The sequence below is a fragment of the Rousettus aegyptiacus genome, unplaced genomic scaffold (assembly GCF_014176215.1).
Source record: "Rousettus aegyptiacus isolate mRouAeg1 unplaced genomic scaffold, mRouAeg1.p scaffold_m13_p_18, whole genome shotgun sequence".
Lineage (NCBI taxonomy): Eukaryota > Metazoa > Chordata > Mammalia > Chiroptera > Pteropodidae > Rousettus > Rousettus aegyptiacus.
Genome location: NW_023416293.1, coordinates 9,110,566 through 9,133,749, shown reverse-complemented (window position 1 = coordinate 9,133,749; position 23,184 = coordinate 9,110,566). Strand labels below are relative to the sequence as shown.

Here is a 23,184-nt window from a genome sequence, read left to right as displayed (position 1 = left end):
GGAGGAAGGGGAGGGTGTGTCTGCCAGAACTCAAGTACAAAAAGCACAAAATCCACATCCATTCCTATGGAAAAAACACCATTTAAAACAAGAGCTGAGACTTGGGAAGCTGATTCCTCTACGCTGTTGGTGCACACAGCACTAATTTCTACATGCACCTTGTGGTGTTGCGCACAGTAAGTCACACTAGAAATACCTGCACAGTCTCGGTTACCGCCCCCAATCCAAGGGCAGATTTCGGCGTCATTGGAGCCAGAAGGCCTCCCAGCAGGAGAACACCGAGGACTTGCGGTGACGTGGGCAAGGACGTGTGAAGACGGAGGGAAGACACTCGACGTCCACTGACCAGTGTCCCGCCCACGCTCATCCTCCTCAGCTCCCACCCCAGAGACCGGGGATGGATAAGGCCACGAGGTTCCTTTCCCTTCAGCCCCATTTTTCAATGAAGCAGTGGCAGCAGCCCCATCGAAGGCAAACTTTTAACCGCTCGTCCTGCGGGAGGACGGGCTCCGGGATGACACCCTCCCCAACTCTCCCCGCCACCCCGGGCCACGGCCTGCGTGTCCCCCAGGCCCGCCCGCGGCGCACGGGGAAGAGACGGGAGGGGGCGCGTGCGGTCACACGGGCGTCGGTCCTGCCGGGTTCTCCCAGCAATGCCCGGTTCTTACTCGCCATCCGTCTCGCCGCCCTCGGGTCTCGTGACTTCCCTGAAGCCTCCTCTGCTACTCGGCACCCTCCACTTCCTGATCCCTCTGCCGTCTTTGGGCTTGCTCGCCCCTGGGTGTGTCACGCCCGCTTTATCCCATCTCCAATCCCCAATCAGACCGAGGCACGTGGACGCCAGATCCCACCTGCTCGACTTCTGTGGGGCTAGAAATCATGTCCATTCTCCCAGGCTACAAATACTTTTTTCCAGCAACTTCTCTGACTACAAGAATGCTCGTTTCTCCCAACTTTAAGAAAAATGACAGCGCTGAACTTTTTTTCAATCTGCCCTCATCCTTGCTTGGTGTCTCTGCTTTTCTTCAACCACCGACTTGCTGAACGACAACGCACTCTGAATCTGCCACGTCTGATCTCTGATCTGATGCCTTGGTTCCTGCAATCTGGCTTCCTCCCACCCAAACTTCACATCGACGGGCATTTGCGAAGGGCATCTTACTGCCAAAACCGATGTCATTTCTCAATCATATCACATGTGTCTCTTTGGCTCTGGGTTTCCTATCTTGTCCCCTTAGATGCTAATGTTCCCCAGAGTTTTAATCTTGGCTTTCCTCTCTCTCTCTCATACCCTCTTAATGGACAATCTCATCATCTTATTTTTTCAATCATCACAGCAGTGTTTTCTCTAGCTCTTCTTTCCTAAACTCTGAAGGGGCAGTCCCAACTACACACTAACGCCGGCACCTGGACGCCCATGAGAATCTCGATCTGTTTGATCAATCTACTTATTTGTCACATTATCCTCCAGTGTATCTTTTATGTTGCCTATAAATCTATTACTAGCCCCTCAAAACTAGAAATCCAAAACTAGGACTCTCTCCTTCTTTGAAGCTCCACGTCAGACAGCAACCCCAGCATTGGGGAAAGGCTTAGAAAATGTCCCCCACAGTCTCATCTCTGCCACCGCCCCCACACGGCCCCCAGCGTGCTCTCACTACTGCTGCTGCTGGATTACGCCCCTGATCTCCGGTCTCGTTCACGCGTTAGCTACCGCTTTCATCTTTCCAAAACATGGATGTGATCACGTAGCTCTCTGCTTCAGAACCAGGAAGGAGCCTTTTTTTTCAGGCTTGTCTCCTTGCTCTTCACAAGTCCCCGAGCTCGTCTAGCTTGCTATCTCCTCTGATCAGGCTACGCACTTCCACACAGGGAATGACGTTCGCTTGAGCTGCCATTCCCAAGGCATGGAACTTAAAACATCTTAAAAATGAAGAAATGTCAAACCAGTTTAAAAACACATTCATTTTCCAAGTAATTTAAATGTTTGAAAACATAGTGAAATTTGTATCCAGAAAAAACTCTATCACTAAATATATTCAACAGTTTGTATAATCAAAAACAGAAATAATATGAATTCACAACAACAAAGCAGACACAAACCTGGCACGCGCTTCATAAATATTTTCATTTCTGTGATATGCTTTAAACTAACCTGCCAGTGCTGAGTGACAGCATTCCACACTCCCACTTTCCCTGTGTGACTCGTGGCCACCAACTGGTTACCGATGAAGAAGAGAGCGTCTACAGGGACACCGAGGCTGAACACTCCTTCAATGACAACAAAAACGAAGAGGTTAATCAGTCATCTTCGGAATTAACCAAAAGCCAGATTAAAAGCATCTTAAAAGTAACTAATTTAAACCTACTCTCGTTTCTGCAAGTTGCATGACAGACACTTTGGGGACCAGAAATGAGAAACTCCTAAGTGGCTTACCCCTAACGCAGATAAAAGTCTGGCCCCGAGTAACATGACACTAACAGATCACCTGGTCATCTGAAGCCACGGTTCCCACACCTGGTTGATCAAAGTAACTGGGGAGATTTGAAGTGAACAAATAAAAAGGTCCTAGAGTTCGTGCCTAGCCCACTATATCAAAAATAATAGTAATAAAAATTTTAAAAATAAAAAATAATAAAAACCACTGCATTTTAACAAATTCCAGAAGAGAGTAGTGGCAGCTGCTCGTGGGCCACATATCTGGGAACCTCTGATGTGAAAACAGACTTGGCGCCTTCAGCTATGCAGACTGTGTCCAGACGTCTGGAAATACGCAACACAGACAAGTCACACCATACCCAAACATTCAGGACTTCACGTACTTTAAACCTCTTGTTTCCCAGCATTGTGGACCTCAATGTAATCCATTCGAAAGGTACTATATTAGATCTGAATACAAAAGACAGGATACTACCAGGACTTATGGTCGAAGGGAGGAAAAATGCAAGCGACCAATTACGGCATAATGCGACAATGACAGGAGCATGCAGGGCCCAGGAACACGCAGGAGGAACGAGGGTGAGGAAGGGGTTTGCGAATACTTCTTAGAAAAGTAGCCGTCCGAGTTCGGTTTTTAAAAAGGTGGGTAAGAGTTCATCAAATTGGAGGGCTAGGAATGAGCAGGCCCAGGCAGGGACTGAGGAAAGGGAAGAGGGAATGTAGGCGAGGGAGGCTGTAAGATGCCCCGTTAGTGGCAAAAGAGCCCGGAATCTCGAGGGCGGAGAGTTCCAGGCTCACCCGGGCTGTCGCTGCATGGGGGGCGGGGGGCGGGCCCCGGCCCTGGCCAGCCTGCCCATGCCGCCTTCTGCTTCCCACCCATCTTGCCTACACAACCGCTGAAGCTGAATGCCTCGATGCTCATGTTCACCCTCACAATGTTATTAACCAATTCTGACACCAAGATAATATTATCTTAATTACTTGAAAAGCATCTTATAAGAGATATCATTTTACCTAAAACTGCTGAAAAACATCTCACCTATACAATATTGTTTTCTGTGGATCTTTAGCTGTTTCGGTATTTTATTTTTTTTAAGTACCTATTACGTGACAACAGGAACAATTCTCAGCATCTAGCTGAAAAAACAAGGATAAGGACGGCTCTGAAGAACTCACTGGGAGAAACGAGCCAACTGAATGCAAATGCAGCATGTGTTAGAAGTATAATCCAGCAAAGATGACTAATTTATTTTAAATCTTACACCAGTGAGAGAGAGTTCTCTTCTTGTTCAAAACCGCACTATGTACAAGACCAGGGACAATAAATAACACCTTAAAAATTCTTAAGCAATCTTGAAAAAGTCAGGCATCTGGCAGGAAGGAAAATTATATACACTGGACAAAAAGAAGGAAAAAACCATAGAACAAACCTGGTAAGCACTGCCAGAAATGTCTCCTATGTATACATATTTTAATTTGTATATATGCTTATAGTTGTATACATGAATATATCATTTCAGCCCAACCTGTCAACCAACCAACCAAATCGAACAAATCCAGAGCAAAATAAAATTAACGCACAAAAAATCTAAGCCTTTTGACCAGAACTGGTTGAGACATAAACTTGCCACCTGAAAGCAGTCACCATTTCCCATGCAACTTTAGGAATTCTTATGTAACGCTACTGTAATTTTGATGCCAAACAATTTTTCAGAACAGGTGAGCCAGTACTATGGGCTCTGTGAAAGGCAGGAACAAAAACAGGAAACTAACATCGATTACTCTAGAGGAAGATGAGGTTCTGGGAAATCAAGGAAAGCATTCTGAATGACCTCAAGAAATTCTGTGTCACTCAACAGTGTAAGCAATGGCAGGATCCTGTCTCAAGGGACCGTGTGGGGAAATGCTGCTGTTAGCAGTCCGGCGGGGGCTGGCCCTGGGCAGCTCTAGCAGGGACACACCGGCCCCGACCACGCTCCTTGGACGGTGTTGTCAAGTTCTGAAGAACATCTGTAATAACAAGTTACAGATGGCTAGGGATGCCATGTCCTACACACCCGGACTTCGCCGCGGATGGGAGCGAAGACCAGTCAGTCACAGCAACGAGGGGGCAGCAGAGCCGCAGGCCCAGATGCAGGCGGAGGGGGGGACGCGACGCAGGGGGCTGAGGGAAATCCCGTGATTTTCCGTTTTCTTGGTAAGCACAGGAAGTGTTGAAAGTCGAAGGGAGCGTGAAAGGAACGCCGAGGAGCGCAGCTTGTCAAGGTTCGCTCGAGAGCGGAGCCCGCGACCTGAGCCCGCGCGTCGTTCCTGGGCCGCACAGGCCCGGTCCTTCTCTCGGGCCCTGTGCAGCTACTCAGGCAGAAAGGCGGGTGTGGCCAGGATGGGGTTTCTCCAAGCAGCAGCGCCAAGGGGTGCGATCAAACAGGCTACCTCACTAGAGCCACTGTGGTGACGGAATCCAAGTCGGATCAAAAGGGAAGGGGCGAGCGGGGATCCCGGTGGAGTTTCTAAACACTGAACTGGGGACAGCGCTGGTTACTGCGCAGGACTAAGGGTAGAGTCCAAGAGGGCGGCTGAAGATAGAGCAAGCCTAAGCCCAGGCGCACGAGACCTGAGAGGCTGGGGTGGGAGAGCAGGGAAGGAAAAGGTCTAGAACAATGTTCTCGAAGTATGCTCTGGGAACCCTTGTGGGTCTCTGAGACGCGTTCCAGAAGTCAAGACTACTTTCCTGATACTAAAGCATCAGCTGTCTCCTTTACTCTCATTAGCTGAAGAATGTGCAGAGGAGTTTTCCAGAGGCTGCGTGATATGTGATGGGGTCTTACATTTTCTAGAATTGTCTATGACAGTAGGTGTAGGGTGTAACTAACTGTAAGTTTCCCAAGAGTAACTCAGTTTGTTTTAAATATTTCCACGATTCTCTTACAATCTTTAGTTTTATCTACTATAATCTGTTTAACCTCATTATTCTCTAATAAGTTTTGAAATTCAGTTTTCCTTGGAGCTACAGAAATACAAGAAATATGTAAACGTTTTTGTTTTGTAATATTAGCTTTAAAAATGTTCTGAAAACCTTTTGAAATATAAAAATTTTACCTAAAACTGTTAAATATTTTATTCCAAAATAAATTAATGTTTTACTTATACTTAATGACGGGTCATTGGCTTCAAATGGGAAATCAGAACACTCACGTGGTCAGCTCACAGCTGCACTAGTTAAGCTTAAAGAAGCTGATGAAGACAGGACTTATCAGTTCTCTGACTCGGAAGGGAGCGCTCTAAAGAAATGAGGCAAAACTATAAAAAAGTTAAAAATGAAAATTCTTTCCCTCAGCTTCACAGATGTTAATAACGTGCCTTACTCAACAAAGCTTTTGAGTTCTATTATGATGCCAGGCACGGGCTCATCGAGAACAAATACTCAAAGTTCACAGCAATATTTTACGTGAACGTGTGAAAAACTCTTCTAACGCCAGTAACTGCTCCCTCGGGGCTTTTAAACTAGCAACGCACCAGCCACGGAAGCTCCCTACAGGTGAGGCCGCGGCACCGCGCCGGCTAGGCAGGCACACGCCACCGCGGGGGGGACCGCCGCAGCCTCGGGACGGGGAGCTGAGCGCTGCGGGGCGAGAGGCAGCGAAAGCGACCGCGGCACCGCCGCTTCCGGTGACACGTAAGCCCCTGAACCGACGCCCGAGCGGAGAGCGCCTCGCCTGCACGACACGGACGAGCGCGCGGGCGTGGCCGGCCCTGGCGCCCCGCTTCTGTGCATCCGGCATCTGCACCCCAACCGCCACTGAGCATCTGCCGTGTGCGCGTTTGGCTACAGACCCCGTGGTGTCGAAAGCTTGCACGTGCTAGGAGCTTTACTGATGCAAAGCGGCGCGGGGTGAAAGCAGCCGCCGCCCAGATGGAGGCGGCGGCACCGCCCGAGCAGCCGCTGCTGAACGCCCGCGCTGCTTCGGCTGGCGCGCGGTGGCGCGAGTGTCCCCCCCTGTGCCGGGCCGTTCCTCTCGCACCGAGCACCTGTCATCGCGGGACCCTGAGAAGATGCGGCAGTGCCGGCTGACGATGCCGGTTAGTTCCGACATTCACGCGCGACCCCCGGCAAACTTCGGAACGTGGTCTGTGCCAGCGAGACGCAGCGCACACGCTTCCCTACCGATTTCGCTCCCGCTGCCTCCATCCTGAACGCTCCACAAGATGATGCTGCTCTCAGAGGCAACGGCCACCATCTTGTCCTTGTCCCCGTGCGGACCGCCGACCACCTTTGCGTTTAAAGCCACGCGTTCGATGGTCCAATCCAGGTACGGGCTCGTGAACACCTGCTGCCATCCCGAGGACTCTTTGATTCTGTTAAGAACAGACACATGGCAAACTCAGCTCCAGTCAGGCAAGCAGAATACAGACCAATGTACCCCAAAATATTAACCATGGCTGTCTACATTAAATACACGATTTTGGTAATTATTGTCTACAAATCTAGAATATTATTTCTGAGGTATCGTATTCATCTACATATGAAATCTAAACCACTTAAAAAGAGATTAGAGTTCTATAGTTTTCCAAAGAATAAAAAAGCCCTCCAAATACTAAAAAGCATTAAGAACAAAAGAAAAATGGACTTTTCCCTGTACAAAAAAGGGATATACTGTCATTATCTATGGGTAGGAACAGCCAACAAAATTCAGAATTTTAAAGTAACCATCATTACTTTGTAATTAATCAGTTATTAACCCGAACTACATGCACTCGACATGACATGCTGGTCTATCCTGGCCAGCTAAGACACCGAGTCACCTGCCGCAGCACGTGCATTCCGGTACCGGGCACAATCGAATGAATGAAATGCGGGGCTCTGGAACCTGAGGACTGACTTCTAAAGGTTTCATTCTTAATGAAAACTCTTAGGGGCCCATTAACTCCCCCATGTAAAGGCTTACCAAGGTTCAGACGTGCAGTGGGGCCAATATATATTTAATGCATTCTTTAATATTTAATTTTGATAAACATACCTGTGGTTTTTTGAGTTTTTCTCCCTCATCTGAATGCAATTTCAGACATGTGTTCTGTGTGATTACACAGCAAGCCTTCATAAATTTAGAACCTACACAGCTGTGCAATCGTGACACAGAATGACCTGAACTTTATGGAATATCTACTTTTAAAGTTACACTAACCAGATGATAAAACAATTATAAAGCTGCTCTCAGCTTTATCTAAAGAGAATAAACAGAACATGAAGAAAATAAAGTGTTCCTTTACAAACGATCTGACATATTTATCCCCAAAATCAAACTTAGGTATTTGCAAATGATGGCTCCCTAAGGACTAAATGAAATCACTTTCATTTCATTTTTAACTGTATGCTGAAATACAAATGTAATTCAGAAAAATGTGCAATTCGGCCTTATTAATTTCAAGAATTAATGATTTCCTTAATGAACTTCAAAGCGATACATGAAAAAATGCATCAAATTTTCCTGAGCACTGTATTTATAATTACCTTGTTCTGCCGCCAGATGGGACTCATGCATTCAGATCAATAAAAATAATTATCTAATAAACTAAAAACTGACAAACATTGAGAAATGAAATGCAGATGCTCTGAGGGACTATGGGACTGGGCACAGGGCCGACAGGGCAGACGCGCAGACGCGAGGTTCCCGACAGTGTCCGTGGGGAGACGCTGACTCGAATGAGGTGAGCGATGTGAGCTGTGATCATTAATTTAGGAATATAAACACTATATATGATCTACTCGTCTACAGGGGTCATACCTATAAGTTATTTCTCCATAGAAATTAGGGTATTATAAGATAAAAAGATGCCAAAAAGAATAAAAGAATCAGGACAGCATATTTGAGAATGACTATAATGACAGAACTCAGTAAGGTATGTAAATTTACTTTTGTTTGTAAGTTAAACTACAAAGAAGAAACGTATCTGCTCTAGAATTTTCCACACAAGTAATGCAAAATTTAAAATGTGTAGAAGACAGAGCGAGCTCTGCAGTCTCAGCACTCCTCTCCTTACTGCTGCCTGGTGACCCGATGCTCTGGAGTCAGGGCACTGTGCAAAGAACATGCTATCGTCCACGTGGAGCGGACACAGCAGAAGCCCCGACGAGGTTTAGAAACTTACTAGGCATACCGTCCCCCGAGTAAAGGGCAACACACAAACATGTCAAAGGTCAAACGAGAGCTGAGAATTAGATCCAATCACGTATATCCACAAGTGTATATAATATGTATGTATATACATATAAAGCAAAATAAAGGGAACTTTCAAATTTAAATGTGAAAGGATGATTTATGTAACAAATAATCAGAGCATAATTACCTGCCCAGTTGGAATAAATCTCATAACATATACATAAAGGAAACCCCACGGGCTGAAAGATCTACAGTGGAACACAAGCTCCAAGAAGGGAGCAGCGTGCACAACTATCCTTCATTAATACAAGTAACACTGTCATAAATTCAGCAAGAAAAAGAAACGTAAGATCTAAGACTAACAATGTAGAAGATTAGTGAGCCCAGTGAAGACTACATAGGGGTTCCCTGTACCACTCTTTTCATTTTCAAGGTTTTAAATTATCGATAAAAAAAGCTGTGCAAAAACAACTCGTCAAAAAGAGTACACCCTTACAGTAATCTGAATATTTTCTTTTCTCTTGGAAATGTATTTTTGCCATTGAATAACTTAACTACATGTGAGAAACTCCGACATGCCCTCAAGGCTTTCCCTCTGGCATGTCGCGTAGGCACACCGCCCTGACACGCAGCGAAAGCAGAGAGAGACCATGGCCAAAGGCGGACGAATGCCGACTGCCCACAGGATAGCACCCTCCTCGCACGTCACTCAGTGAGCCACGCCACGCACAGGGCTGTGTGTCCCGCTGGCGAGCAGACACCTTTAGCCCTGTGGTGCAACGACGAGTGAAGAGTTATGCTTTTCTGCCGGGAAAACTCACAGTGGGTTCGCAGCTCTCTGGAGCCCCTTGTCGGTACGAGCACATGATATTTAAACAACAGCAGTTCTCAATTTAGATGGCATGGCAGTTCAAAACACCCCTGGAAAAACTCTTTCAAATCAGTCTTGCTTCATATAAAAGTTATCCCCAAAACGTATCTGAAAAATCACGTCCATGCTATGCACTTAAAATAAATATACGGATGCTCTCAAAATGGAAAGTTTGCATTGACTCTCTACTGCAATGAAAATATGAACTGGAGATTACAAATTTAAAAGTTTTTTTTGTTTGTTTGTTTTTTTGTTTGTTTGTTTTTACTATATACGGCAAATCTATTAAGTGGAGTTTTTGGAAAAAATATATCTGGGATTCTTTAAAAATATATATATTATATATATGTATGTAAATAACTTTGGAAGACATTCTAAATATTTTTAATCTATTGTGCTTATTTTTTCTTAACCAGACACGATAGCGATGTTTATATAACCTTTGATTTTTCAGCCATTAAATTACATGGGATCACAGTCCAAACTAGAATCTCCCAACCACTCTGTGATTCTACACCATTCTTCATCAACATTTTTCACTGCAATAATGATTTTTAACTAAAAATCTCATCCTTTCTCCAATTAAAAAAAACCACTGGTCTATGTTTTCCTCACTCCACTTTACTTTCTGAGACTGCAAGAATTAGTAAAAACAAATCACCACTGTAAGCCTCTCGCATTCCAGATGCTAAATTACGTCCCTCCTGCCCAGGACAGTCCTGCTTCGCCCCCTCTCCCCCCGCCACGCTGCCTTAGTCCTCGCTATCCTCAGTATGAAAGACTGAGACATAGAAAAATCACGAGGCTCGTGTTAATAATCTTACCCACGCATTTAATAGGGTAATTAAATGATTCAGAAGCTAGATATGTAAGAAGAACTTCGAGACCTTAGTCACATCATTGTTCGTACTGTCTGAAAAATATTTAAGACATGTTAAGGCTGCCAGCAATATTTACCAAGTCATCTATCAGAAGGAAAGCAAAGTAAATCTAATGAAAAAATAAAGAAGTGGCTTAAATACAGAGTGACCAATTTTGATGACTAAGTGAAACAACTCTTCAACCTATAAATATAAAATCACAATTAGTAAAACTACCCCCCGAAATGAAAAGCAAATTGAACGGTCACGAATGACACAGTACCTGTAACACACAGCAAAATGGGCGTACGCGGCCACGATCCAGTTGTGATGGCCAGCCACGATTAGCACCTTTCGTGGATCCACAGGAAATCCTGTTGATTTTAGAAAAATAAATGTTTAATGTACTAACGCAGGAGCTGGGAAGTGTTGGCCCTCAGGCCAGCTCCAGTCCTCTCCCTGCTGTGATAAAGTTTTGCTGGAACCCACCCATGCCTGTTTACGCATAGCTCATGGTGACTTTCATGACACAATGGGAGAGCTGTGGCTCCAGCAGAGTCTGTGTGGCCCACGAAGCCTCAAATATTTACTACCCGGCCCCTTACATAAAAAGTTTGCCAACCCCTGCTCTGAAGATTTAAAGCAAACAGAACATTACATACTTCTTAAATAGAAATTATATGTTCAATGACTTTACAACATAAATGATTAAATGTGAATTAAAAAGAGAGATGAAGCAACAATTACATCTTAAAAAATAATTAAGCTAGACCTAAAAACATGTATTTTCCTTCTTCCATTAAAGTGATCTCTGCCTACCTAGCCTGACTGTCTCTTCCCCAGTTCCCGAGAGAGCAGGCTGGGTACCATTTGCCCGAGCTTCATCTTCTGTAGAATTTAGTCCATTCCTAGAATCAGCAGAGGATCTAGCTGCGTTGTTTATTTTACGACTTGGAATACCTACAATAGGAAATAAGATAAATTTCTAAGGTCACCTACAAAGAATTTAAAATTTCACATTGTTACAAAAAAACATAAAAATGTGTATCTCATTATAGTCGACATTTATCTTCCAAAATTGCAATTTATTCTAAATAATTTAATTACTATACAAACAACAAAAGGAAACTGAAAAAACAATGAAACTCAACCGATTTCTGGTGTTTATCACATTATATATGATAACATTAAGATTTATATATTATACTCTATTTCTACCTAGCTCTAGGTTACTGAAGAAAAATACATTAAATCCATTCAGTCTGTCACCCCTGTTTACATTGCGCGTTACTGTATCTGAGGTACTATGCACTGATTTAAACTGCTTTAGGGCAGAAGTGCCCCACTCGTTCAAGGTCTTTACTGGAATGAAATCCTGCTCGGAAGCCCACCGTCACACACGTGGAGGCTGAACTCTTCTGAGTGGGGTAGAGACGTGTGTCTCGCCTGCCAATGAGCTCCTGGGGTCCAACAAAACGAGGCTGACAACCAGTGCTCCGACACAGGCGTCGGTAAACTGCCTGATGCTGTTTACGTCAACAAAGTTGCACCCTATTCCCTCACACCCGTTCACGTCTGCAGTGCTCGTGGCGGAGCTGAACGGCTGCCACGGAGACCTTGGAGGCCACAAGCCTACCACCTGGCCTTTCCAGAAAACTCTCAGCTATGACGTAACCTGTGACTGAACTTCTGTTAAAAGTTCTCACCGCAGCTAGTAGATTTATAAATGAGAACGTCAATCAAAGAATTGATCTTCCTTTTTCCTATGTACACATCTGCACAGACATACCTGCTTAAGAATGCTTATTTGTATACAATCGCTGAACGGAAAAGAGCGTCTACAAAGACTAAAGGAGCAGAAGTACCTGGGGGCGGCAGGTAGCCGTGGAAGAGCACGCTGCCGCACGCCGAGCGCTCCAGCTCCTCGCACAGCAGCAGCCTGCGCACTAGAAACACGGCAGAGCACACGGTCAGGGGACGCGCACACACACACAGCACTCGGTTTCTATTTTCTCTAGTTCAAGAGGATTACGGGGAACAATGAAAACGCTTGAGGTAAATCAACCGACATCGTTTTACTATAGAAATTCACAACAAGCAAGCACTGAACTTAGTCCATCAAAAATTAGGACCTGGCATAAGATACATTTATTTGGGCGAGCTTAGTGCACACAGGGTCCGATCCCAAATACGAATACTGGGAGACACGTACCTAATGGAGTGATCCCATAAAATTCTGCTTCGTGCCTCAGCACATTGATACTCACTCCCCTGCGGAGAAACAAACGAATGATTAAATCCCTGAACAGGCAACTCGAATTTAGCATCCAAAGCAAAAGCGAAAAGTACCAAGCACTTAGCGTGAACAAAACCATAAGGCTTTAACACTTACCTTTCTCCTAATGTTCTTAATCATTTGAAAAATTCTAAATAAAAAACTGCACGCCAACAAAAACATTCTCTCATTCGACCCACTTCCTGTCTGCCCTGAGAATACTCGCCTCTCATGCTTGTGGCTACGGCACTTGACTTGAGATACCTCGTGGACCACAGGTCCTAACCTCACCCCCAAGATCTGCTACGGAATATCTCGTTTTTATTATTATTTTTGCATTGCCTAGTATATCAATAATCTTTGGGAACAAATTACATCATTTTATTTATCACATTGTTTTTAGTAGTGGTATTTCCATTTACAAAATATAGTAATTCTTGATCGCTGAAAATGTCAAATCCTAGATGTTCTGCTTTTAAATTTACTATATGAAAAGATTATACTGATCATCATATACAGTTCTGTTACATTAGGATCACACACAAGTTCCAAGAACAGTTTTTCTATTTTATTTTCATACTGGAAACCAGTCAATTTGCTTCAGCCTCAAAGAGCATGTTTATGTGAAATTAATTAATGCTGGCAGCGAGCTGCAGTTTTTCTAAATGGGAAATGGGTTAAAAACCATCCCGTATAGATGATTTGGGCAACGAAATGAGATTAGGTTCTACAGGGTTAGTAAAGTAAGCATCTAATAAGGCAAACAAGAGTGGGAATCATCCTTCTGTGGCATTAATGGCTTTTAACTTTTTATGTTTACGTATCCTCCCAACTACACTGTAAGCTCCCTGCAAGCATCATCTACTGCTGATCCACTGTCATATACCTCTCACAATGCATAGCCTAACACTTGCATATAACAATTATGCAAGATGAATTTGTTGAATGAATTCAGATAAATGACTCTCTCCTAATCAGAAACCAAGAATACAAGAAGAAAGAAGGTAGGGGGCAAAGACCAGATTAGGAAAGGCTATGCTACCCTGATGAAGATGTTAAGGTACAGTAATATAAAAAAAAATTCACTCTAAGTAAAATAAGGTAGTAATTTGTAAGAAAAGCAGTTAATTAAATACAGGTATTAAAATCAATTTTGCCTTTCATGGGTTATTTAAGTTGTGGATTAGTCAAAAGGACAGAAAATTTTGGCTTTTTTAAATCAAATGCTATGGATCAAAGTAATTTTACTTTTATAAAAAAGGAAGTAATAATATACTTACCGCTTCAACCCAACTCTATGCCAAAAATCAGACAAACAAAAACCCCCAACAAACGCTGTCACTCATTCAATAAACATCTACTGAGAAGCTACTACATGCACTGTTTTAACACTGGAAATACAGCAGAGAACCAACCAGGGAAAAAAAAAATCTTTGCCTTCGAGCTCAGATTCTAGTGAATGCAAGCCAAAACTTAGATTATCTAAAGAAGCAGTTCAAACAATACAACTTTAAAAGCTATATACAAATAAATCCTTAGTAAAATTCACTAGGAATATATGAAATAAAAGAACAATAAAATATAAACAGAAGCTTCCTGGTGAGACTCTAGACTACGGCGACGTTAAAGCAGTCGTTTAAGTGACCCTCCATTCATCCCCAAAACCATGCACTGAACCTCCACGTGCCCGGCGCAACGCCAGATCCCGAGGACGCGCGGAGAGCAGTGCTTGTCCTCTGGAGTTCGAAGTCTCACGGAAGACAGACTCCTGAGAAAGGCTGGGGTGGTGGCAGCGCCGCAACTACACACCTACGTGAGGTGGACAGGGCCAAGATCACTGCATCAGGACCGCGCAAGGCTGCTGGGGTCACGTGTGGACGGGAGAGCAGTTAAGCGGGGGCCAGATTACAGAGCATTACGGAACAATACCGAGTTACCAAAATCCTTAGCCATTAATCTAATGACACTAAAATCACTGCAAGGGGAGTAGCAGCCAGATCAGACTTCTGTTTTCAGATGATAACGTAGGCTACGGTGTGAGAAGTAAGTGGGAGGGGCAAGAACTACGTCAGGACAGGACACTGGGTCAGAAGCGGCTGGAGTGGTGCCGGGGAGAAGGGGACAAGAAGGGGACGAGAAGGGGACGGTGGCCACATCTGCGAGTTCTCCGTCGGAGGAAACCCTCAGGCGACACAGCCTTGGGGGAGGAGGGCGGCTTTTCTTTACAAAATATACAAAAAGACACATACCTATCAATAAGAATGTATTTAAAAGGATGCATTTCTTACCTCAAATCTAGTTCTTTCGTCCGAAGAAAATTTAAAATGGGTGCAAATGCTGCTGGATCTCTATCAATAAATATCTGCAAATGAATCATTTTATTTTCAAATTACAAATACAACTTCTAACTTTCATATATGTAACACTTAAGGAATAAAGACTAAATTACTTAAAACACATTCCCTTGGTTCTACTCTTAAATTTTAATGTTTCTAAAATTGGAATGCAGTTACAACTGTGTAAACTTAATTTGGTAGTGTCTTTTTTTCCCCCGAAAGCTATTATTAGATTGATGATATTTTAATATGTAGGAAAATGGTATCTAGTAAATCAGTTCTCTCATTTTTTTAAATTGATATCTTTGGTCAAAGTGACACTTTAAATTTTTATCTGAAATATCCTAGAATTCAATAAGTACTTTGAAAATATTATACATAAATGTGTTCTTACATTGCTTGATCATTAATTGAGGGTGACAGTGACTGTGACTTACATAATCTGTGATTCACATGTGAATCACTAAAACAACAAAGTACTTTATGCAATACACATGGGGTAATCGAGAAAGGTAAATAAATATTGCATGCTATTGTCAAAACTGGAAAAGGCCATCATTCTCATAACACTTATACATCCCACTATTTCAATTTCTCCAAGGGCTAGAGGAAAAGAGGGTGATGACAAAAAACGTATTTTAAAAGTAACAACTACAGCACCACAGAATACATAAGGGGGGAATAAAATGCTTAAAAATATGAAATACATAATTGACAACTTTTTACAGAAATGGGTACCAAAACTATTTTGAATCAATTACAACTCTCACCACAAAAATGAACATCTTTTAAAGCTTCTGTAAGTCAATTAGGGTAATGGCAGCAAAGGAAACTCCTTATACTATGATCGACCATGCATATACAATGAGTTAAGTTCTGCTGGATTCATAAATTCTTGCTTTTGTTTTTAATAGAACCCATCAAAAGTTGAAGAGCCACCACAGATTTCTGGAGATCTTATGTCTGTATGATCTCACATATGTGTTCCTGCTTTTGCTGCTTTACTTCATCTGCAACTTTCACTACAGCAGACAAATACTTCTGGTCACTCTGTGGCCTCCAAAGACTTTTTGCTTTTGACAGCAATGGACATTTACTTCACATGTTAGACACATAACTGTTTTACAAATGTAAACCATTTCTTTTGCACTGAAACAATCGTTCTTTACTTCCCTCATTCTACCTTTGCTGTGTTAAGTTCATAAGGTTATTCTCCAAAACAAAAAAAAAAAAAGGAAAAGAAAAAAATTGTAAAACAACTTTTTTGCAATATCTTCTTTAGTATTTACATTAATATATTTACTGTTTTAATTATTGATTAAAAGAAATATTTTCTTTATTGACAATGTAAGCTCATATCTTAGCATCATGAATACTTAAATTGCTATTTTAGCATTCTGTTGTCTTCTATAAATTCTGTGACAAAAAATAAACTAAGTACATATGTCACTTTCATTTAATTAAAATATTAGCCTTCCTGTCTTCTAAGTCTCTGTATAATTAGGATAAAGCGTTATAAGCATCGGCTAATCTAATTTAGATATATTACACATTATACTCACAGCACCAGTTTCGTCTCGAAGCGTGGAAATTCTTCCACTCAGCAAACTGGAAGTCGTGAACAATAAGCTGGTTAGTTTTAAAAATCTGAGTATGAATAAATGTCCTAATTCTTTATCAAATGTCAAAGATCAATACAAATGAGTCATCTCCAAAGTAAAATAAATATTTCAAAAAAGCTATTTTAAAGGTAAGATTTTTTATTTGAGAGATGAAACAAAATTAATGCAAAGAAAAAAATTACTATTTTGATAAAAAAAAACAAGTGTATTAAAAATGGTACTAAAGAATTATATGCAATACCTGGAAAAAAAGGAATCTGGAATCCACATAAGGGTCTGTCTTGAGGTACTAAATCTGCAATTGAAAAATAGCTGGTATTATAAATGAGAACATAATTTGAAATTTCATAATGCATGAGTTAACTTGCTCTAATATGCTGGCCAATGATTTACGTTTGTTGCAAAGTACAGCTATGTCATTTATTACATTTAATGGTTAAAAATTCTGTTTCTTTCAATTCGGAGTTAAGACTATTCAAGGAGCTCTCAACAAAATCAAGTAATTAACTCATTGACATACAATGATTACTAAAACACCACTTTCCAGCACACCAATCTGCTGGAGAATCAACGATTAGTCCATCGCAACAAGCCCGAACTTCTCAACATAACACTGAAAATTAATTTCGAGTCCCGCTTCGTCTTTCCTAAACAAACTCTGCTCCCCTCTAATAAGAGTGCTTCCTAATATCCCCAATTCACGCTCACTACCATTCTGGTACCCTGATCTCAGCTAGATAGCTCTTTTCACATCTAATTATCCAAGTGTCATCTACCTTGATACCGCTTAAGATTTTACCTTCTCTCTAATGGCTTATCTAAACAGTCTGTCCTATATTATCATTTTGTGCTCGTAGTAATTTCTTTGTATGCCATGCATTTAACACTTTCTTTATATGCAGTCTTGGGCTATTTACAACTGTTGCATTCATTCAAAACTCACTCAATAAATATATTGTTTTGAGGTTAACTGCCATTTGATAAAGTCAACTTATTACCACCAATGGAGGGAGCTTTACCAACGCACATTGCAACAGACCGGAACAATGACAAAAAATCAGTAACTGATGTAAAGTGACATGACTAAGAATGCAATCTAGGGCTCATCCAGTCCAGCCCTTACCTGAATATTTTCATTCCAAAACGCGTCACTCTGAACTATGCGGGTACTTTACTCTCTGCCCTACTACCATGCATCCTCGTGAAGAAGAGTCTAACAGACTTCTACTTGCATTCTGCATCCACTTTCTAGCATTATAAAACAGTTTCAAGGCAGCTCCTGTGCCCATTAGATTTAAGAAAGCCAAATAGTTTAGTGAAAAAAACATGGCAAATTTTCTCAAATGTATTTCTTGGTGGAATCTTAAGAAAAATGAGAAGTGGATTCCAACCAGTTACAGGAAAATGACTTGGTCAAATAAATAAAAGCAAATCCAGTTAATGGTGAACTGAAGGAGCCAGGGATCCACTGCAAAAATGAATCACTCTGTTCTGGAGGCCATCAAATTAATTCCATTTAAGGATCACTTTTAACTAGTAACTGTTCACGTTCACTACGTATTCAGCAAATTTTCTGCCAAATAACTCAAATGCTGCATTGCTTAGGAAATGAAAAAGGTCTAATTGTTTAAAGTCATATTAGCAATTTCAATTAAAATCTGAAGTTCGAGATGGGTATGGGAATCTGGAATTTCTGAGCAAAGCAACTGGAGCCTCATTCCCACTATATATACATATATTTTAAATTTTCAAGCAAGAGGAAGATGGAAGGGGGAAAAAAAAAAGAGCTCTAAAACTGGTTCCAAGGATGATTTCATGAAAAAAATATGACATTTAAAAGTAGATGACAAAATCCTTTCCTTCGAATTACATGAAATCCTTGTTTTTTAATCTCATACCCAGAGTGTGCCAAGAAAATGATCATGTGCAATCTGGTCTCATCAAAAGTATTACTAAAAATATCATGTCCACAATTAATACTCCTTGCTACTTACTTGCCTCCTCCTAAATAAACTTGAAAGCGATATGCAGTTACTATTAATGCCAATAACCCTTGCATTTCCTATTTATTACTTCATTTTCTTTTTATTGCCACTTTATATTGTAGGAAACTACGCACTAAGTAACTGGCCCAAGGCTGCTGAGCCAGTCAGAGGTAAAGCCTGGGAACTGGAACTCCAAAGTCCCCTGAGTCTACTATGAGGCCTCAAATCCTATTCACTAATAGAATCAATCACACATTGAGTCATATTTTGTTTTTTTTTTACTTTTCATTTTTGTAAATAAATAATATTAACGATTCTAAATGACACCTCATCTCCCCTTTCTGAATCACCCCTGAAGTGTTCAATGATCAAACTTGGTCATTTCCATAATTCCACTGAATATGTCCATTTTTGGATCCCTTGAAACTAAAACAACTTTACCTACAGCATATGCTTTTCTGCCCAAATAAACTCTCCTGAGTTTTACTGTATCACTGCAGAACCAACTTTAATTCTGTGCCTCAGATGGTTCTTCCAGTGGCAATTCAACTCAATGGCAATCACATTAGGATTTCTTTTGCAACAACTTAGGTGACTGTGTTATTCTGTGAGTGCAAGATATAGATGACATGTAGATCCATCCCAGCTCTAAAATGTTGCAAGAGTATGGTTCAAAGTAACTCAAGAGCCTTAGAACACTCATTGTTGGAGGTTCTGTTTTCCATAGGCCATGTCATTACTTATAAGGTACTTTATCCTAGCAAGTCTAAAATTTGCCTTTTTAAAACTTTAATTCTCATTCCTAACAGCCTTTGTCTGTCTTGTAAATTGTTCAATCTCATTATGTATCTGCCTTATTTTGCATTCTTTGCTAATATCACTACTTGGAACCTGATCAAATCAGGTTTCTAAGTAATAAAGCAAAAAGAAGAGTTCTAGCTACAAGATAGCGGGTTTATGATTTAATATTTGAAACTGAGTTCTACAGTCGTTAACTAGAGTTCACTCATTATTAATCCATCTACTTTCAACATATTATAAATATCAGTACTGTTTAATTTTTACCATAATACAGTATGTTCTTTAGAATGCCTGGAAAGAAATATATTGGCTACCAGTAGCAGTGAGAAACCAATGCAGGAATTTAAAATGACTACATTGGTACTTCTGAGTATTAACAGATATCAAAGGCCTACCCTTGCAGGGTATTCCATTTTTGCATGCATAAGTTACCAAACCGGCAATATTTTCACGAGATTTTAGAGAAGTATCCATTTCTTACACTAAGGTTCATGTATATTTTCTTCTTTAAGACTGGTATCTATATATCGGGGAAAATGTAATTTAACTATTAAACAGTTTTGTTGGGGGGCAGGGATTAAGGAAAGAAAGAGCAGGGAAAGAAAAAAGAATGGCTGTTTCCTATATTAAATTTTCCCGCACACTCAGAAAACTTAAAATTAAAGCACTACACATTTTTATCACTACGATTCACGTTGTTGACGCCTTACACCTTCAAAAACATTTTGAAACCTTAGGTATTGTCGAGTGCAGCAAAATTCGCTGTATTCCAAAAACACTTCACCGTTCTATCTCCACCAACCCTAAAACCCAAGTACTTCTGGCCTTTAGAATTGGCAAAGCCCCCCTTCTGAGGCGTGACTCATAAGGCACAGTAAATTGGCAAAACATGTTTTTCTCCAACAAGCTTAATAGAAGGAACAGGAGCGGACGGGAGAGGAGGGCCAGAGGGAGAGGACCGTTTTCCCTGCTCCCCAAGCGCGCCCGACACGGTGCCCACATCCAAAGCGCCCCAGAACCAACTCTGTAAGTGCGACACCTGGACGCATGGCCCCACCAGCTGAGCACCTTCGAGGCCAAGCACCGGGGGTCTCTGAAACCGAGCATCACCGGACCGCAAGCTTCCCGCGCTCCCTGCGCCCAAACCCTTGGGGAGCGCGGCCGGCCCTGAACGAGGGGGCACGGACGGCGCTGACCCCAGCGCAAGGGGGGCCAGGGCCCCGCAGCGGCCGGGCCCCCAGGCCCGGCTTCTCCAGACGCACTCTTGGGGGACACGGGGCGGGGGCGGACGACGGTGGCACCTTAGGGAGGCAGCGGCTCCGCTGCACGGGCCGGACTCTCGTGACCCCACGAGGCCCCCGGGCCTGTCCCTTCTCGGCCCCGACGGCACGCCCGGGCCCGCCTGGCCCCCCGGGCCCCCGCCCCGTCCGCCACGCCGGTCCCCGTCGTCCCCCCAGGCGCCGCCCCGGCCCCGCCGACTCACCGCGTGCCCCCCACGTTCAGCTGCACGATCTCGCCGCTGCCCGCCGCCGCGGGGCCGCCGCACTGCCCTCCCGCCATGGCCGCCCGCCCGGCCACAGAGCCCGCCGCGCGAGCGCCAGGCGGCGGCGGCCGGAGCGCGGGGCGCGCGGGGCCCCGCACACACGCCCGCGCCCGGCGGGGCTGTCCCGCGTGCGCCCCCCCGCCCTGCTCCGGCGGCGCACAGGCGCGCCCCTGCCTCCGGCTCGCGCAGACTCTCGGGGGCGCCCCGCCGCCGCCAAGGACGCCGCCACCGACGCCGCAGCACGGGAGGAGGGGGCGCCGCTGGGGACAAAATTCCTCAACGCTCGCTCTGCTCCTTCTCCCGCTCCCGTGCGGGGGCGGGGCGAGGGGCGGGGTGAGGGGCGGGGCCGGGAGCAGGAGGGCGGGACGAAGCGAGGGGCGGGGCCGGGAGCAGGAGGGCGGGACGAAGCGAGGGGCGGGGCCGGGAGCCGGAGGGCGGGGCGAGGGGCGGGGCCTGGGAGAAGCCGCCCCGCCCCGCGCAGGGCGCGGAGGAGCGCGCGGGAGCCGCGGTGGTCGCCGCTCCTGCGGACCTCGGCCTGCCCGCTCCCCGCGTCCACCCAGCCCCCGCGTCCGCGGACCCGGGCCACCTGCCCTCAGCGCAGTCTCAGACCCCCGCACCTCCCCGCGCCGCGCGCAGCCCCAGCCCCTCCCGTCCTCGCCTGGGGCCCTGCTGGCGCCAGGAGGCAGGCCTCCCCAATGGGGCCGGTCTGGGCAGCGGTCCTGGGCACCCACGTTGCCTCCCTTCTCCACGTGCGCTCGTGGACTGCAAGGACAGCCCCTCGTGGCAGCGGAAGCTGCTGCACACAGGCAAATCGTGAAAAGGCAGTGAAAGTAGGGGTGGTTTAAAAAGTTTATATCACTTAATTCCGCAAACTTGTTACAAGACCCTCTTCAGTCTTGTTCCCGACCAAGGGTTCCCTGTCCCCAGCGCTCAGAAGCTGACGCTATGGCATCAGCTTTAGAGACAAAAAAGGAGCTTTACCTCTCAGGTGACCGGCGAGAGGACGGGAGGCCCGGCTCTAACGTGTCTTCTTCCATATCCGGGGTTTGGGGCGGGGTTTTATGGGGTAGCATTTAAGGGTTCACACGTGTTCCTCTTCAGTGGCGAATCCAAGGTTTAAACTGGTTCTGGGTCTGTTAGAAACAGCATAGGGCCAGGTTACAATCCCATCCCCACTCTCCCAAGCAGGGTTTTTGTTGTTGTTATTAAGCGGAGAAAACAAAACAAAACAAAAAGACAACAGCAACCACTACTACCCTTGACCCCAGGCATTGTGGCCAGAGACCAAAACTCGCATAACTTGAATTTTTAAAAAATTATTAAGTCATGTGTCAAGGCCCAGAATATAGCCCGTCTTGGTGGATGTTCTGTGTGCCCTTGAGAAGAAGGCGCATGCTGCTGTTGCTGAGTGCAACATTCTAGAAAGATCCACTGGCCATGCTGGTTTGACAGCATTGTTCAAATCTTCTGTATCTTTACTGATTTTCCATCTTCTTGTTCAATCAATTATTCAGATGTTTTGAAACATCTGTCTATAATTATGGATTTGTCTATTTTCTCTTTGTAGTTCCATCAGTTTTTTTCCCTGTATTTTTAAGTTCGGCTATTGACTAAATGCTTTCAATCGCTATGGTGTCTTAATGACATGGCTCCTTGATGATTACGACATTATTTTCTTTGAACGTTAGACTGTAGACCCATGAGTCACACTAGCGTCTGCCACTGTCTTCACATGGACTTCCTTTTCTGCGTGTCAAATCTCCCTTTCCTTTCTCCTATAAGGACACCCTAAGTCCAGGAGGATCTTATCTCAAGATTCCTAACTTATTCACACATGCAAAAGCTCTATTTCCAAATAGGCTCGCATTCACAGGTTTCAGGAATTAGGATGCCGATATACATTTTGGGGACCACCATTTAACCAACTAGATGTCCCCACAAAGACTTCCACATAAATATTTACGGCAGCTTTATCTGTAATAGCCAAAAAGCAGAAACGATCTAACTCTTCATCATCAGGTGAATGAATAAATTCATTCCTTGCCATGGAATACTTCTTAGCAATAAAAAGGAATGAACTACTTCTACACACAAGGACCTGGATGAGTATCAACAGCATTATAAGTCTAAAACCTAAACAAACAAACAAAAAAATGTATATAGTATGTGATTGTATTTATATAAAATTTCAGAAAATGCAAACCAGTCTTTAGCCACAGAAAGCATAGATCGGTGGTTTTCTGGGGGTGAGAGACGGACAGGTATAGGGAGGGAACTGTAAAGGGCCCCAGGA

The 23,184-nt window shown here is 43.8% G+C and overlaps 1 protein-coding gene across 2 annotated transcripts in view; it reads right to left on the bottom strand.

The window, feature by feature from the left end:
• KCTD3 (potassium channel tetramerization domain containing 3) overlaps positions 1-21,122 on the bottom strand; it is a 34,923-nt gene extending 13,801 nt beyond the window's left edge. Inside the window, exons 1-10 of one of the 2 annotated variants that reach the window (XM_016118960.2) lie at positions 20,832-21,122; positions 16,804-16,857; positions 16,503-16,548; positions 14,893-14,966; positions 12,542-12,600; positions 12,195-12,275; positions 11,197-11,289; positions 10,613-10,703; positions 6,606-6,796; positions 2,156-2,271 (exon numbers count right to left, since the gene is read on the bottom strand). In XM_016118960.2, the coding sequence (XP_015974446.2) occupies positions 2,156-2,271; positions 6,606-6,796; positions 10,613-10,703; positions 11,197-11,289; positions 12,195-12,275; positions 12,542-12,600; positions 14,893-14,966; positions 16,503-16,548; positions 16,804-16,857; positions 20,832-20,908 (882 nt within the window). In that variant the 5' untranslated portion in view covers positions 20,909-21,122. Of the gene's footprint in view, positions 1-2,155; positions 2,272-6,605; positions 6,797-10,612; positions 10,704-11,148; positions 11,290-12,194; positions 12,276-12,541; positions 12,601-14,892; positions 14,967-16,502; positions 16,549-16,803; positions 16,858-20,831 lie in introns of both variants that reach the window. The other variant, XM_016118959.2, reaches the window with a different exon arrangement.
• Positions 21,123-23,184: the final 2,062 nt, after the last annotated feature.